The following is a 14,248-nucleotide window of genomic DNA, read 5'->3' on the forward strand; positions in this document are numbered from 1 at the left end:
ATGTTGAAGGTGTTGTGCCAGTAGTTGTACTAGTTGTAGGTGGTGTTTCTGTTGACACAGGTGGCGTAGGAGTAGTTGTAGTAGTGGAAGTGGTTGTAAATGTTGAAGGTGTTGTGCCAGTACTTGTACTAGTTGTAGGTGGTTTTTCTGTTGACACAGATGCCGTAGGAGTAGTTGTAGTAGTGGAAGTGTTTGTAAATGTTGAAGGTGTTGTACCAGTACTTGTACTAGTTGTAGGTGGTGTTTCTGTTGACACAGGTGGCGTAGGAGTAGTTGTAGTAGTGGAAGTGGTTGTAAATGTTGAAGGTGTTGTGCCAGTACTTGTACTAGATGTAGGTGCTGTTTCTGTTGACACAGGTGGTGTCGGAGTAGTTGTAGTAGTGGAAGTGGTTGTAAATGTTGACGGTGTTGTGCCAGTACTTGTACTAGTTGTAGGTGATGTTTCTGTTGACACAGGTGGCGTAGGAGTAGTTGTAGTAGTTGTAAATGTTGAAGGTGTTGTCCCAGTACTTGTACTAGTTGTAGGTGGTGTTTCTGTTGAGGTAGGTGGCAAAGGAGTAGTTGTAGTAGTGGAAGAGGTTGTAAATGTTGAAGGTGTTGTGCCAGTACTTGTACTAGTTACAAGTGGTGTTTTTGTTGACACAGGTGGCGTAGGAGTAGTTGTGAATGTTGAAGTAGGTGTTGTGCTAGTAGTTGTATAAGTTGTAGATGGTGTTTCTGTTGATGTTGTGCAGGATTTCTGTGTTGTGATCACAGTGGCATTTATACAAACTGCATAATAGCACATTCCCATGTCATCCTTAATGTTGTAAATGGTGTCATTGTGACCATATTGTTTTCCACCATAGTTACAGCACCCTGTAAGATGCAAAACAACATATTTTTAGATTATTGTGAGTATTAAAATACATAAGGAAAAGAAAATCGTAACTATTTGTCAGGATTTAAACTACAAATGTTTTTTTCTGTGTTTAGTGTTTCACTTACCAGGTGTTCGAAAACATTTTATATTGCCATGTTCATTACAGATGCTGTCAAAAGAATGTCACATATTAGGTAAGTTGAATTAGAGTAACAGGTGGAGGAACCACCCACAGAAATGTATGCTTTATATACTTTGTCAGGGTCTACATCATGGTCCATACCACTCATGACAGGACTTATCAGTTGGTATATTCTCTTCAGGCTTGTACTCGATTCCATTGACATAGCATGTGGGAATACACTCTTTCACACAGACCTGATTCTTCTCATCAAAAATAGGTTTGTCCTCTGGACATTTTGGATAACATCCTGCATAAAAAAAAATGGCAGGTGTTTGTCATGAACATTTCTACGTGGCCCAGTATCAATGGTCCCTAAACTTAGCAATCATTAAAAAATGTTTAGCACTACATATAAGTCCAAGAAACATCCGTTGTGTACTATGAATACTCAGTCTTCGATAACTCACCTTCCAGGTTGGGTAAAGTGTTATTGCAGATACTAAGAGGGTTGCGACAGGTTTTGTAGCAAGGTATACCACAAGGATTATAATGCCATGTGCATCCTTCTGGTTTATTGTAGTAGTCACAGTACACAGCTGATATGGGAATATGGACATAAGTATGAACAGATACACACAGAGTAAATTAAATACAGTAAAAGTGCAATGGCTGAAGATTCTGAATCTACATGAAAATTCACATTTGGATATTACAGATTTAGGATGTGCACAAGAATTAAAGATGCTTACGGCAGATCTCAGGGGTTCTCCAGTCCACACAAACACCTGCCTCATTGCAGGCTTGAGCATAAGCTGCAACAGCTGTACAGAAGCACTCACAATCTCCACCTGTGTCACATGCACACGAGTCCTTCACACAGTTCTCATAATATGGGTTTGGATCCACCTGTGGGAACAAGCATTTCCATCCTTTATGCTGAATTCCTGTATACCACATTATAGGAAACTTCCTTTATTGATTTAAAATGCTTTCAAACTTTACCTTGTTATGGCAATGTTTCAAAGCACCTTCACGGTCCTTTATGATGCTACATTGTAGTTTTGCCCATGGCTCTCGTTCAAGGTTCCTAAAGCATGGGTCAAAGTCTGGTGCAGCATCAGGGCAGGTGCCTAACACTTTCCAGCTGTCGGCAAACTCCATTATATCTGTGGTTTGCAAACTGCCTTGAGTAGTGTAGTCATCTTTTCCATTCCCATTGAAATTTCCACATAGTCCACAAACGCCTCCCTGTGAAAATATAAAGATCACATATCTCTGGAGTTCGGTCACCAACATTAATATCTTCTCTGTTTATATTGGTTACTGTACTTATTAAAACATTGGAAACATTACAGTTTTTATATATTTTTAAATAAGTCTCCTATGCTCACCAAGGCTGCATTTAATTGATCAAGATACAGCAAAAACAGTAATATTGTGAAATATTATTACAATGCAAAATAATTATTTTCTATTTGAATATATTTTAAAATGTAATTTATTCCTGTGATGCAAAGCTGAATTTTCAGCATCATTACTCCAGTCTTTAGTGTCACATGATCCTTTCAGAAATCATTCTAATATGCTGCTTTGTTTTGTGGAAACATTTTCAGTATTCTTTGATGAATAGAAAGTTCAACGAACAGCATTTGTTCGAAATAGAATCTTCTGAAGGATCATGTGACACTAAAGACTGGAGTAATTACGCAAAAAATTCAGTTTTGCATCACAGGAATAAATTACATTTTACAATAAAAAATTGCTATTTTAATTGCAATACTCTTTCACAATATTAGTGTTTTTTCTGTATATTTTAACAAAAATGTTGAGCATAATAGACTTCATTAAAACATTTAAATATTGTAATATTTCCAAACTTTTGAAATACTGTATTTATGCAGTATGCAACTATGGAATAAATTCTAAATCATGCCTTAATTCAGCTCACCATGTGTTGAGGTTGCAGAATGATGCGGACAGTTGTTTTGCGGTCCCACAAAACTGTCAGTCCAATGTCAGCATCAACGACAAGGTACATCCCAATGTTTGTCTTGTTGTAATTGATCTGTGGGCCACTTTCCATATCAAAAGCTGTTACAGTCCCACCATAAAGCTCTAGCTTAGTTCTCTGTAAAAGTTTGTAAGAGAAAAAAAAAAACTAATTTCAGAATTAATTTATGATAATGTGGAATAGATACGAAAGAAATCCTTTGTTTTAACAGTAAATGCAATGTGTTGTATTGAAATTTGCATGCCATTCGGGTTTGTTCATACAGAGATCATATAGAAACCTAATCTTACCCCCAAAAGGATGACAACAGCCTTTGAGCATGTTGTCCCTGTTGTGCCACAAGGAATATTCTCAGTGATTACATGAAAAATTCCTGTCTTATTTCCACATTTATCCTTAAAACAAGAGGACATTACATTACAAACAACAACAACACAAAAACATACATTATGCCACCCCTCTTGCTGCCTCCTGATTAAAGTGGTTTATTTGTAATAATAAAAAAGTATTATACTAAATGCCGTAGTGTCACTATGATAGCAAGTCGTATGTCTCATAGGCACAGTAAAGGTGCACAGAAAATAAAAGTACTTGTCTGGTGGTACCTGAGCAGCTATATAACTGCACTCTCCCCTGAAGCCGAATCTCTGCTGGTCGAAAGTTTTATAATGTCCGCTTCCATATATTGTGCAGATGCCTGGACAGATTTTTTTTGTGCATGTCCATGTTCCGTGTTGACAAGTGCTGTAACAAAGTAATACAGAAAGTGGACTTGAATCTATGTGAATCCACAGTATGTTCTAAAAACCCAACTAGTCGATATCTTTTTTGGGATTACATGCATTGATAGATGTTTGTATCCAAAGTGAACTACATTCAATTCAAGGTATACATTTTATAATATTTATTTCATCATACATTCCATGGTAATCAAACCTTTAACCTGCTAGCCTCTACTATTTGTGACCCTGGAGCACAAAACCAGTCATAAGGGTCAATTTGGTGAAATTGAGATTTATGCATCATCTGAAAGCTGAATAAACCAGCTTTCCATTGAAAATGTGAAATTATTTCAAAATCTGGAATCTGAGGGTTCAAAAAAAATAAAAATATTGAGAAAATCGCCTTTAAAGTTGTCCAAATAAAGTTCTGAGCAATGCATATTACTAAACAAATTAAGTTTTGATATATTTACGGTAAGAAATTTACAAAATATCTACATGGAACATGATCTTTACTTAATATCCTAATGATTTTTGGCATAAAAGAAAAATGGATAATTTTGACCCATACAATGTTTTTTTTTTGGCTATTGCTACAAATATACCCCAGCAACTTAAGACTGGTTTTGTGGTCCAGGGTCACATTTGAGTAACAGGAATGCCCAGAGTCAGACACCAGGAGGGGAGGGCATGCGGCCCCAGTTATAATAAATAAAAAAAAAGTGGTGGGGTCTGATTTTGAATAATATACATTGATATTTTAGTAGAATTATCCAGGTTTAGATTCTATGTGGGTCAAGTATTATGGCTTTGTATTCAATGTAACTTTACAAAAAGTGCTAATTAGCCGTGGAAAAGACTGTAGCTTACACACCAGTTATTGCAGTCTACGGTTATCTCAGTCCCTGGTGCATAAAACTGTCCATTGTGAGGACATGGACAGTCATAAGGTTTAACACAGTTTCCTCTGCCATCATCCAGTAGACCTGCAGGACACTGGCAGCCAGATTCACAGTCCTGCGAGAACTGTGGGTGTGGTTGGATGAAGAAGATCAGAGACAGCAAAGTAGAAGAGAAAGAAAGAATATTTGAAATATTTGAAAAGCATTTTATAATCAGTGTACAAAAAAGGTTAACTAGCACTTTCCACAAATAGGGAATAACTAAATATGTGACCCTGGACCACAAAGCCAGTCTTAAGTCGCTTGGGTATATTTTTTAGCAATAGCCAAAAAACATTGTATAGGTCAAATTTATCGATTTTTCTTTTATGCCAAAAATCATTAGGATATTAAGTAAAGATCATGTTCCATGAAAATATTTGGTAAATTTCCTACCGTAAATGTATCAAAATGTAATTTTTGATTAGTAATATGCATTGCTAAGAACTTTATTTGGACAATTTTAAAGGCAATTTTCTCAGTATTTAGATTTTTTGCACCCTCAGATTCCAGATTTTCAAATAGTTGTATCTCGGCCAAATATCAATGGAAAGCTTAGTTATTCAGCTTTCAGATGATGTATAAATCTCTATAAATTGACCCTTATGACTGGTTTTGTGGTCCAGGGTCACATATTATACAAACATTTTCAATGAGGTTCTACATTTTTGCAACCATGTTTTAAGTTGCAAAACCAATATTTGAGACATATCTAAGATTAAAACCCTGAGTTCTGTATTTTTTAATTCTAGAACAACATAGTTCTAAAAAACAAGGTAATTCTAATAAACACAAGAATCTAAATGTATCAAATTAATAAATAAAATGCAAAATAATAAATAAAATTAATTCATATTTTTATCATTGGTACATTTGCCAACTCTATTTTGATATATTTGCTAAAATTGGTATTAACAGAATTCGTTCAATTTCTACAAGAGAGCTTTTTTCACACTGTAGTGGACATCTCTGAGGATATGTTTAATTCTGAAATAGGCACATTAATTGAAGTTCTGGTTGCAATAAAACCCACTGAAGTTAATGAAAATGAGATCACTTGGCTTATGATATGGCATTGTGCTACTGGAGTGTTTTAGTAACTATCAATTAGCACTGGAAAATACTTTTAAACTACCTCTTCAATCACTGCCAGGTGAAAAGCTCCTTTATTAGCAGGATAAAGGTGAAATGAGAAAAGACAGATTGGAAACTGGGCTTACACAATCAATTTCCTTTTGCATACAAGTCTGTGCACACAACAATCCATGTTCATCTGGACGTGCGGTACTGCAGTTGAAGAAAACCTTTGGAGGAGGACACTCTGCAAAAGATACCAGACAGTGAAAAAAAGACTCATAGGAAAGAGTTTTATATTGGTAACCATATTTGGAGACGTAAGAAACTGGAGTTTATTTCTAAACAATGGTCAGCCAATTGTTTCACTGTGCAAACATCTGATAGGATCATTCTTTTTGTGTGACCATAATTATAGTTAACTCAATATAATTAATTCTATACATGTTAACATCACTCGTGGCATCATTTTGATCACCACACATTCCCTTAACCTGATTCAAGTTCTGGGTGTAAAAGAGAGGTATCCAAAAGTGTTTCTTCTTACCCACAATTGGAGGTTTCCAGGACAGACAGCGGAATGTTCCATTCACACAAATACTGGAGAGACATTTTTAAGATTTTAAGATCACAGTTTGGAAAGTGTATATTTTAACAGTTTTAAATCTTTACAACTACTGCATAAAACTAATATCATCCGCTCACCAGTGTTCATTCTTAATGTTGATAGATGTGCCAGGTTGGACTGCCACTCCATTGTTGTAACATGGACATTTTTCCATAGGTACACACAGTCCATTCTCATCCTGGTAGAGTCCCTCTGGACATGCGCATCCGTCAACGGGCACAAAGTCAATGCTGCAGCTTTGGCGCTCAGAGGCGAGAGACAGACAGGTACGCTGACAGCTCTGCAGCTCATAGGAGTAGTTCTGCGAGGCCGGGCAATTCTCTGTATATTTCTCTGAGGGGATCAGTTTGAAAGGGACTGTGTCTTAAAGATGCATGTTGCACTCTACAAAACCAAAACAGAACCAAAAACTCTAACCTAAAAAAACTGAGTGTATGTGTGGACGTACTGCCTGTTAGTCATCCCACTATCCACACAATGATCGTTTCTCCTCTTTAAATATATATTTAGCTTGTAATATATGTGACCATTATAGAGCATGCCATTTCAGTTAACCATATATTGTAAATGGTCTGATATATAGTAGAGGACAACAACTAACTTTAGTAAATATCTGCTTGACCACTGACCAATCAGAATCAAGTATTCCAGAGCCCTATAATAAGTGAAAAGCTTATTTATGAAATTTACAGACCCAATGGATGGGTTATTAGAAAAGGCCATCTATCCAGATACATTTGTATTATCTTTATTCCATTTTTTACTAGGCTGCTTGCAGCACTAAAAAATTAAATCTGTACCACAAGATATGTTGAAAATCAGTTTTGAAAGAGTCGTGGACTTATATTGAGGATGGCAATAGCTAGTAAAATGGTTGACCTTACTGATTTATATTTATGCATTTATTGCATTTTTTTCTGAATTCACTTCTAACATAAAGTACACTGTCATTGGACCTCTTTTATTTGAGCAATTCTAATGGCAATTCTTATAGCTGCTTTCATTTAACTGAAGTTGTTACAAAACACCTTGAAATACAATAGGATGTATTAGTTTTTACCTCAGTCTCACTTCCCCAAGTTATATTTTAAATATAGGCTAATTGTTTGGCATTCTGTGTTTTGTCCGGGATATGAGGGAAATTGTGGGTTTATATAAGGGAGGTTTTGCCCAAGTTACACCTAAATCCAAAAATTCTTTAAAGGGGTGGTTGATTGCGATTTCACTTTTTTAACATTAGTTAGTGTGTAATGTTGTTGTTTGAGCATAAACAATGTCTGCAAAGTTACGAAGATGAAAGTTCAATGCAAACGGAGATATCGTCTTTTAAAATTCTGGCAGTTTAATGCCTACAAAAATGGCTGGTAGGGACTACAACAAGTTACTTCCCGGGTTCGGGACATCACAAACCCAGATAAACCCCGCCCCCGGGAAAAGGCAGCAAAGGGGGCGAGGCCATGCTGCACTGCTTTAGAGAAGAGGAAGAGAAAACTAGAGGTGCACGTAAAAATCTATTCATATATGAATCGTGATTATGTCTTCTAACGATTCTAATGGATTCACAGGTTTCAAAATCAATGTTCAAAAGCAGCGGTTCTCAATACTGTTCCTCACGTTCCCCTGCTCTGCACACGCTCTGCACATGCTCTTTTTCTCTCTCTCTCATTCAGCTCAGCTCGGACAATGAACTGTTCCAATTATACTCTTATTTTCACATAGCTATAAGAAGCATTAAACATTTAATCAGGATAAAACCATATATTAAAAGCTAACATAAGCAGTAGCATTTACAACAGCGTATCTAAAAGTATGAGACAACAACAAACAAAAAACATAGGCCTACCAATTAAAAGCCGTGCTTGCACAGGCTCTGCATGATCCTCTTCAATAATATCCTCTGCTTCTCAATCAGGCTCAAAATGATAAGCGATATTAAAGATGTCATTGTTTACAATACAACTGAGGAGCTGCTGTGGAGAGGGGCGGGATGTTTAGACGCGCACTAGAGGCGGTTTAGCCAATCACAACACACTGGGCTAGCTAACCAATCAGAGCCCATCGCCTATTTCTGAGGGAAATAGGAAAATAGGGAAATTTCTTGCTTCATAAAAACAGGAAAAGATCAGCCCGTTTCTCAGAGAAGGGAAAGAGCGGTGTGGAATAAAGGTAAATTATGTGAAAAATAATGTGTTTTTTTTTTTTAAACGAAGCATTAACATGTTAGACTGCACCCCATAAACACAATCAAGCCTAGAAAAAACCCAGTGAACAACCCCTTTTAAGCTTAGATGATGCACATATATCTGTCTAGCAAAAGAATCTGCTTTCGGCCATCTTACCACACACGATTTCTCTCCAGCCTTGGAGGATTATTCCTTTAGCTGCACAGGCCCGGGCGTACGAGGAGAACACCGCACACAGACAGTCCTCACTCTTCTCACAGGTACAGCTGGAGTATTTGCATCTCTGAAAGCACATAGACACATTGTGTCACTGCATGTTGTGGAAAGCAGGGTAACGTTCATTACAATTTGGAAAATAAGTCATACTTTGTAGTAGCTGTCTGGATTGACACTGGCGTGACATTGGGTAAAAACGCTCTCCTTTTTCTTCATCTGGGAACACCAGTGCTCAGCAAAGTGCTCTAAAGGCATCGTAACATATGGTGTTACAAGTACACAAGCTAAACCATCCTATACAAGTATAACACAAAGTAAATGCTCTGCCATCTATGCAAAAAGTCTCTCACCGCTGTCACTGCTGTAGGAACAGGGATCGTCCAGTCTCTCAGTACGGTCGGGGCAGTTGGACTGCGCCTTCCAGGCGTTTGCAAAGGAAACCGCTGTACCCTCCACCACTCCCTGAGGGGTCTTCACACACGATTTCTCTCCAGCCTTGGAGGATTATTCCTTTAGCTGCACAGGCCCGGGCGTACGAGGAGAACACCGCACACAGACAGTCCTCACTCTTCTCACAGGTACAGCTGGAGTATTTGCATCTCTGAAAGCACATAGACACGTTGTGTCACTGCATGTTGTGGAAAGCAGGGTAACGTTCATTACAATTTGGAAAATAAGTCATACTTTGTAGTAGCTGTCTGGATTGACACTGGCGTGACATTGGGCAAAAACGCTCTCCTTTTTCTTCATCTGGGAACACCAGTGCTCAGCAAAGTGCTCTAAAGGCATCGTAACATATGGTGTTACAAGTACACGAGCTAAACCATCCTATACAAGTATAACACAAAGTAAATGCTCTGCCATCTATGCAAAAAGTCTCTCACCGCTGTCACTGCTGTAGGAACAGGGATCGTCCAGTCTCTCAGTACGGTCGGGGCAGTTGGACTGACTTGTACAGATCCAGTTTCCCTCCTTACATATGCTGAGTTATGCAATACAATTACAAACAGACACCGTAAACAACAACCTTTAGGACTACAGTTACATTACAATGTAACAATGTGGTGTAGAGCATGTTTTAGTTAATTGGTTAATTAAAGACATGTAAAAGGAGAACAGAGTGAAATGTGTTTTATTACCATTCCTCGTTATGTTTGTGAAGAACCTCTCCTGTGCTGTAGACGCGGTCATGCTTACACTGACACTCTTCCACCGGGATGCAGCCCATGTTTGAGATTTCATCAAACACAGTTCCTATAACAGTTCAAATACAGTTCCTAAACAGAACTTTTTTTTTGTTTTAAAACTGCGTTTTGAGAAAAACTTTATAATTTTATATATCACATATCATTTTATGAAATGTGTCTTAGTGATTGTACTATAAAATCAACATTTATTCTATATGTGGTTCTTAAACAAATCAGCCACATTAAATAAAATTCTGTATATACGATGGCACTAAAATTCTATTAAATATTATGAATTAGGGAATGACCTGGTGGGCAGAAGCAGCCGTCGATGTTGTGTTGCTCACACAGTGTGTTTGTGTCTTTGTGCAAGCATGTGTCCATACAGGGGCAGCCACTTTCAGAATGTACCATATTGTAGGAGCATGCTACAGCTGCATAGGGATTCATAGGAAGACATACAGTCTTTACAATGGCAATTAATGAATAATTCAAAAGAGCAAGAAATAAAAGCAAACGAAAAGCTCAAGAGAGAAGAATCATGGGACATCCACCAGAGCTCAGTGGTAGTTATTACCGCAAAAGTCAGCTCTTCTCCAGGTCGGCGGAGTTCCCCCAGCGTGGGAACACTGACGTGAATATTCAGACAAAGTCGCACAGAGCGTGGAGTTGTCAGTGTCTTCGGGCTGATACAAGCACATATCATTCATACAGGCCTTGATATACGGCTCAGGGTTCAAAATCTTGATACAGGAGAACCAGTCTGCATCTTTCAAAAGGTCTTCACAATCTGTCCGCTGTAGTGATACAGGTACAGTGTGTTTTTAACCCTTATCCTTAGAGGTCTACCGACCCATACAGATAGCTTTTGCAACTTACATGTTTTTCAGACTGGTCTTCTAAATTCTGCTCATCATCTTCTTCAGAGGGATTTTTGCAATCCACCATTGGGTTGGGAACTTTGTGCTTGTTCCCAAACTCAATGTAGCCTACCTCTCGTTCATATCCTAATTCTTTATTGAATAAAATAAGACATGGATTAAACAAAGACACTTGACCTTCTTGGAGATACATGAAATTAGCAATACACAAGTCTTGTCTGTAATTACAAAATTATGATGAAATACGGCAGAAGTCATTCAGTTATAGTCAATCAACTCACCTGATTGAATAAACTCATTATAAAGTGGAGCCCCATTGAAATCGCCACACAATCCACATGTGTGATTTGAAAATTTGGAGTCCAACTCCACCTACAACAGCACCACAGGGAAAGACAGCTTTTCAACAACCCCTGCATCATGGCATTAACGGTCAGACTTAATATTATTTTAAGGTTAGGCCTACTGTATAGTTGTATCAGTATTTGCTTCCAGTTCAGTGCACATATTACTGGCCAATATCTACTTACCATTAATCCATCATAAGATAATGTATGAATTATAAATATCTACAGTTCATTTGACTAGTTTACACTAAATTCTGTATTTATAAATGCAGGGTTAACGTTATACATTTTGGTGTCAGATGACTGATTAGACTAACTGATTTGTACAAAAAAAAAAGTTGGGGCCTAATGGATAGAGAGTCGGACTTGTAACCCGAAGGTCGTGGGTTTGAGTCTCAGGTCTGGCTGGGATTGTAGGTGGGGGGAGTGAATATCCAGCGCTCTCTTCCACCCTCAATACCATGACTGAGGTGAGACCCTTGAGCAAGGCACTGAACCCCCAACTGCTCCCTGGGCGCCGCAGCATTGGCTGCCCGTTGCTCCAGGTGTGTGTTCACAGTGTGTGTGTGTGTGTGTGTGCGTCTTTGTTCACTACTCACTGCTGTGTGTGTGCACTTGGATGGGTTAAATGCAGAGCACAAACCAAACCATACTTGGCCACATGTCCTTTCCTTTCCTTGTATTCTAAAACTGACAGGCAAAAATGACTCACCATGACTGCATCCTCTCTGTTCCACATGACAGTGATGCCCATTTTTGAATGGAGTCTTATGTAAATTGTGTTCTCTTCCACAAGAATCCCTGCGACGTGCACGGGCAGCAATTTACTAAATAAAAGAAAAGATTCAAATTAAAACTCATTTACATCTTTATCTATTTTGTGTTTGCTGTGGGAGGAAGCAAGCAGCACTTCAGTTCCCCTGAATCTTACTTTTCTCCATTGACCATGACCTGGTTTGCGGTGATTTCGACGGTGATGTCATTGATGGTAACCAGGACTCTGCTGATGTTTGGGCCAGTGCTGTGTTCTGTTCTCTTCACGTGAACTGAGAACTGGCAAATGAGGCTTTGGCAGTCAGACACCAGGTTATACTCGCACATGCCTGGGAACTGATAAAAGTCCCCATCGAATGTTTTGAAGTGGAAGTTTCCCCACATGCTACAGATGTTGTTGACATGGTTACTGGCACGAACTGGAACAGAATAGCCTAAAAGAGAATGCAAAGAATTACTCCAGTGTTCACACACTGTATAGTATGTTATGTATTGAGCATGGTTTTGCTTAAACTATTCTATCCTTTGAGATGTTTTATGAAGTTTATAGAATAATATCCACTCGTGAAAAGAAAAGTTGTTTACTCTTGTTTGTTGTTTTTAGTTTGCTTATTAATTATTTTAGTCTTTACATTACTTCTATTTATGTGACGTGTCTGTAACAATTATCCCAAGCACTTTAAAAAAAAAAAAAATTGCCCATGAATTTAATGCGTTAGGTCCACGTTTCTGTCACAGGATTAAAAAAAAGGTAATTGCAACTTTTTATCTCATCATTTAGACTTTTTTTCCTAGAATAAATAATTCACAATTCTGAGAGAAAGTGAGAACTGCGAGATATAAACTGACTTTTGTTCTTGCAATCCTGAGTTTATTTCTCACAATTCTGACCAAACTTCAAAATTAATCAGAATTGTGAAATATAAACTTGCAATTGTGATAAAAATGCCTGAATTGTGAGTTGCAATGACCTTTTTTATTCTTTTATCCCATGGCCAAAATAAGCTTCCATACCTTAAACATACATAAAGCACCAGTTTTACTTGAAATCTGTAAATAATTTTGTAACTTCATAGTTTCTTTGTGAATCAATGTGATTGGTACATCTCATAATCCTTAAACACAATATGTTTACCTGATGTTGCTGTTGTTGTTGGCCACATAGTCAAGTCACTAGAATCTCCCATTACTCCATAATCCTCCATAAAGCCTTTAAACAGGGAAAGACATATACAGTCATGTTGTGTAGCTAATACTGTGAGCGTTTCTTGCAGTAACTAATCTTTTTTTTCTTTCTAACCTGCTTGTATCAGCTGTTGCCCCACCAGTAGGACGACCCATCTCAGCATCCACATCTGGGACATCCTCACAGCCCCCATGGAGAGAACAACCATCCTCAAGAGCTAATGTGAGCTACCTGCCAAAACTTGTCTTTTTATAGTGAATGCTAGTTTTCTTTGTAAGGATGTAATTTGTGATCAGAAGGAGGAGCCCAGAATATACAGTACCATAGAATTTTAAATAAATGTTTATTGGCCTATAGCGGTTTAAGACTAAACACTTTGTCATGTACAAAACTGCATTTAAACTGACAAAACTCAAACTAAACAAGGATGTGAGTCTTGATGGTGGGGAGGCAACTATTTTCTAGAGAAGTTGCACAGTATAATGCAAAGTTAAACTAATATCTATTTAGCTAATGCTTGTTCTGGGCTAGCAGGATACATTTGCATTTATTGTACGTTTAGGCCATTATTTATTATTAAAGCATTATTATTTAATATATTATTTTGTCTATATTTGCTCCACCTATTTTAATAATTAATCACAAAGACACAGCAAGCAACATACTGAATTAAAATATTCAAGTAGAAATATTGAAATAGTATTTTCTTCTTTTAGTGCACTACAATAATCTGTTTTAAAATTTAGAAAAATCTTTCAAATGCTTTCAAAAGACTCCGCCACCACCCCGTGTACATATAAAAAGGTGCAATACTTCCACTTGCAATAAGTTCTACCAAATGTAAAAAAGTAGCCTGAATAAAGATAGTTTTAGTTTTAGTTAATTGGTTAATTAAATTCACTTAGTAGGAGTCAATTTATTGTATTATGTGAACTGAACATAAACATGTTTATGTTTCTAACAGCTGTTTTGTCAATCTTACTTGGATACTCAAGTATTCAAACTTGTCCAAATGTTGTCCCAACTTTCCAAATTGACTCATCTGAACAAACTATTTTGGGCAAACTGCCAGCATGCATTGCAGCTTAAAAAATGTCATAACTTATTAAAAA

At 37.5% G+C, this 14,248-nt stretch overlaps 1 protein-coding gene across 1 annotated transcript; it reads right to left on the bottom strand.

Moving 5' to 3' along the window:
• Positions 1-4,612: 4,612 nt before the first annotated feature.
• On the bottom strand, positions 4,613-13,344 carry LOC107559956 (mucin-2-like). The gene is made up of 16 exons (XM_016243986.1): positions 13,251-13,344; positions 13,086-13,160; positions 12,108-12,384; positions 11,889-12,003; positions 11,111-11,201; positions 10,828-10,955; positions 10,526-10,745; positions 10,257-10,382; positions 9,901-10,015; positions 9,646-9,743; positions 9,446-9,540; positions 9,112-9,256; positions 8,912-9,006; positions 8,702-8,828; positions 6,440-6,695; positions 4,613-4,745 (listed from the first exon to the last, which is right to left on the bottom strand). The coding sequence occupies exons 1-16, from the start codon at positions 13,342-13,344 to the stop codon at positions 4,613-4,615; spliced, it is 2,190 nt and encodes a 729-aa protein (XP_016099472.1).
• Between the last annotated feature and the right edge of the window lie 904 nt (positions 13,345-14,248).

This window comes from Sinocyclocheilus grahami, unplaced genomic scaffold, assembly GCF_001515645.1.
Source record: "Sinocyclocheilus grahami isolate Dianchi unplaced genomic scaffold, SAMN03320097.WGS_v1.1 scaffold707.1, whole genome shotgun sequence".
NCBI classification, from domain to species: domain Eukaryota; kingdom Metazoa; phylum Chordata; class Actinopteri; order Cypriniformes; family Cyprinidae; genus Sinocyclocheilus; species Sinocyclocheilus grahami.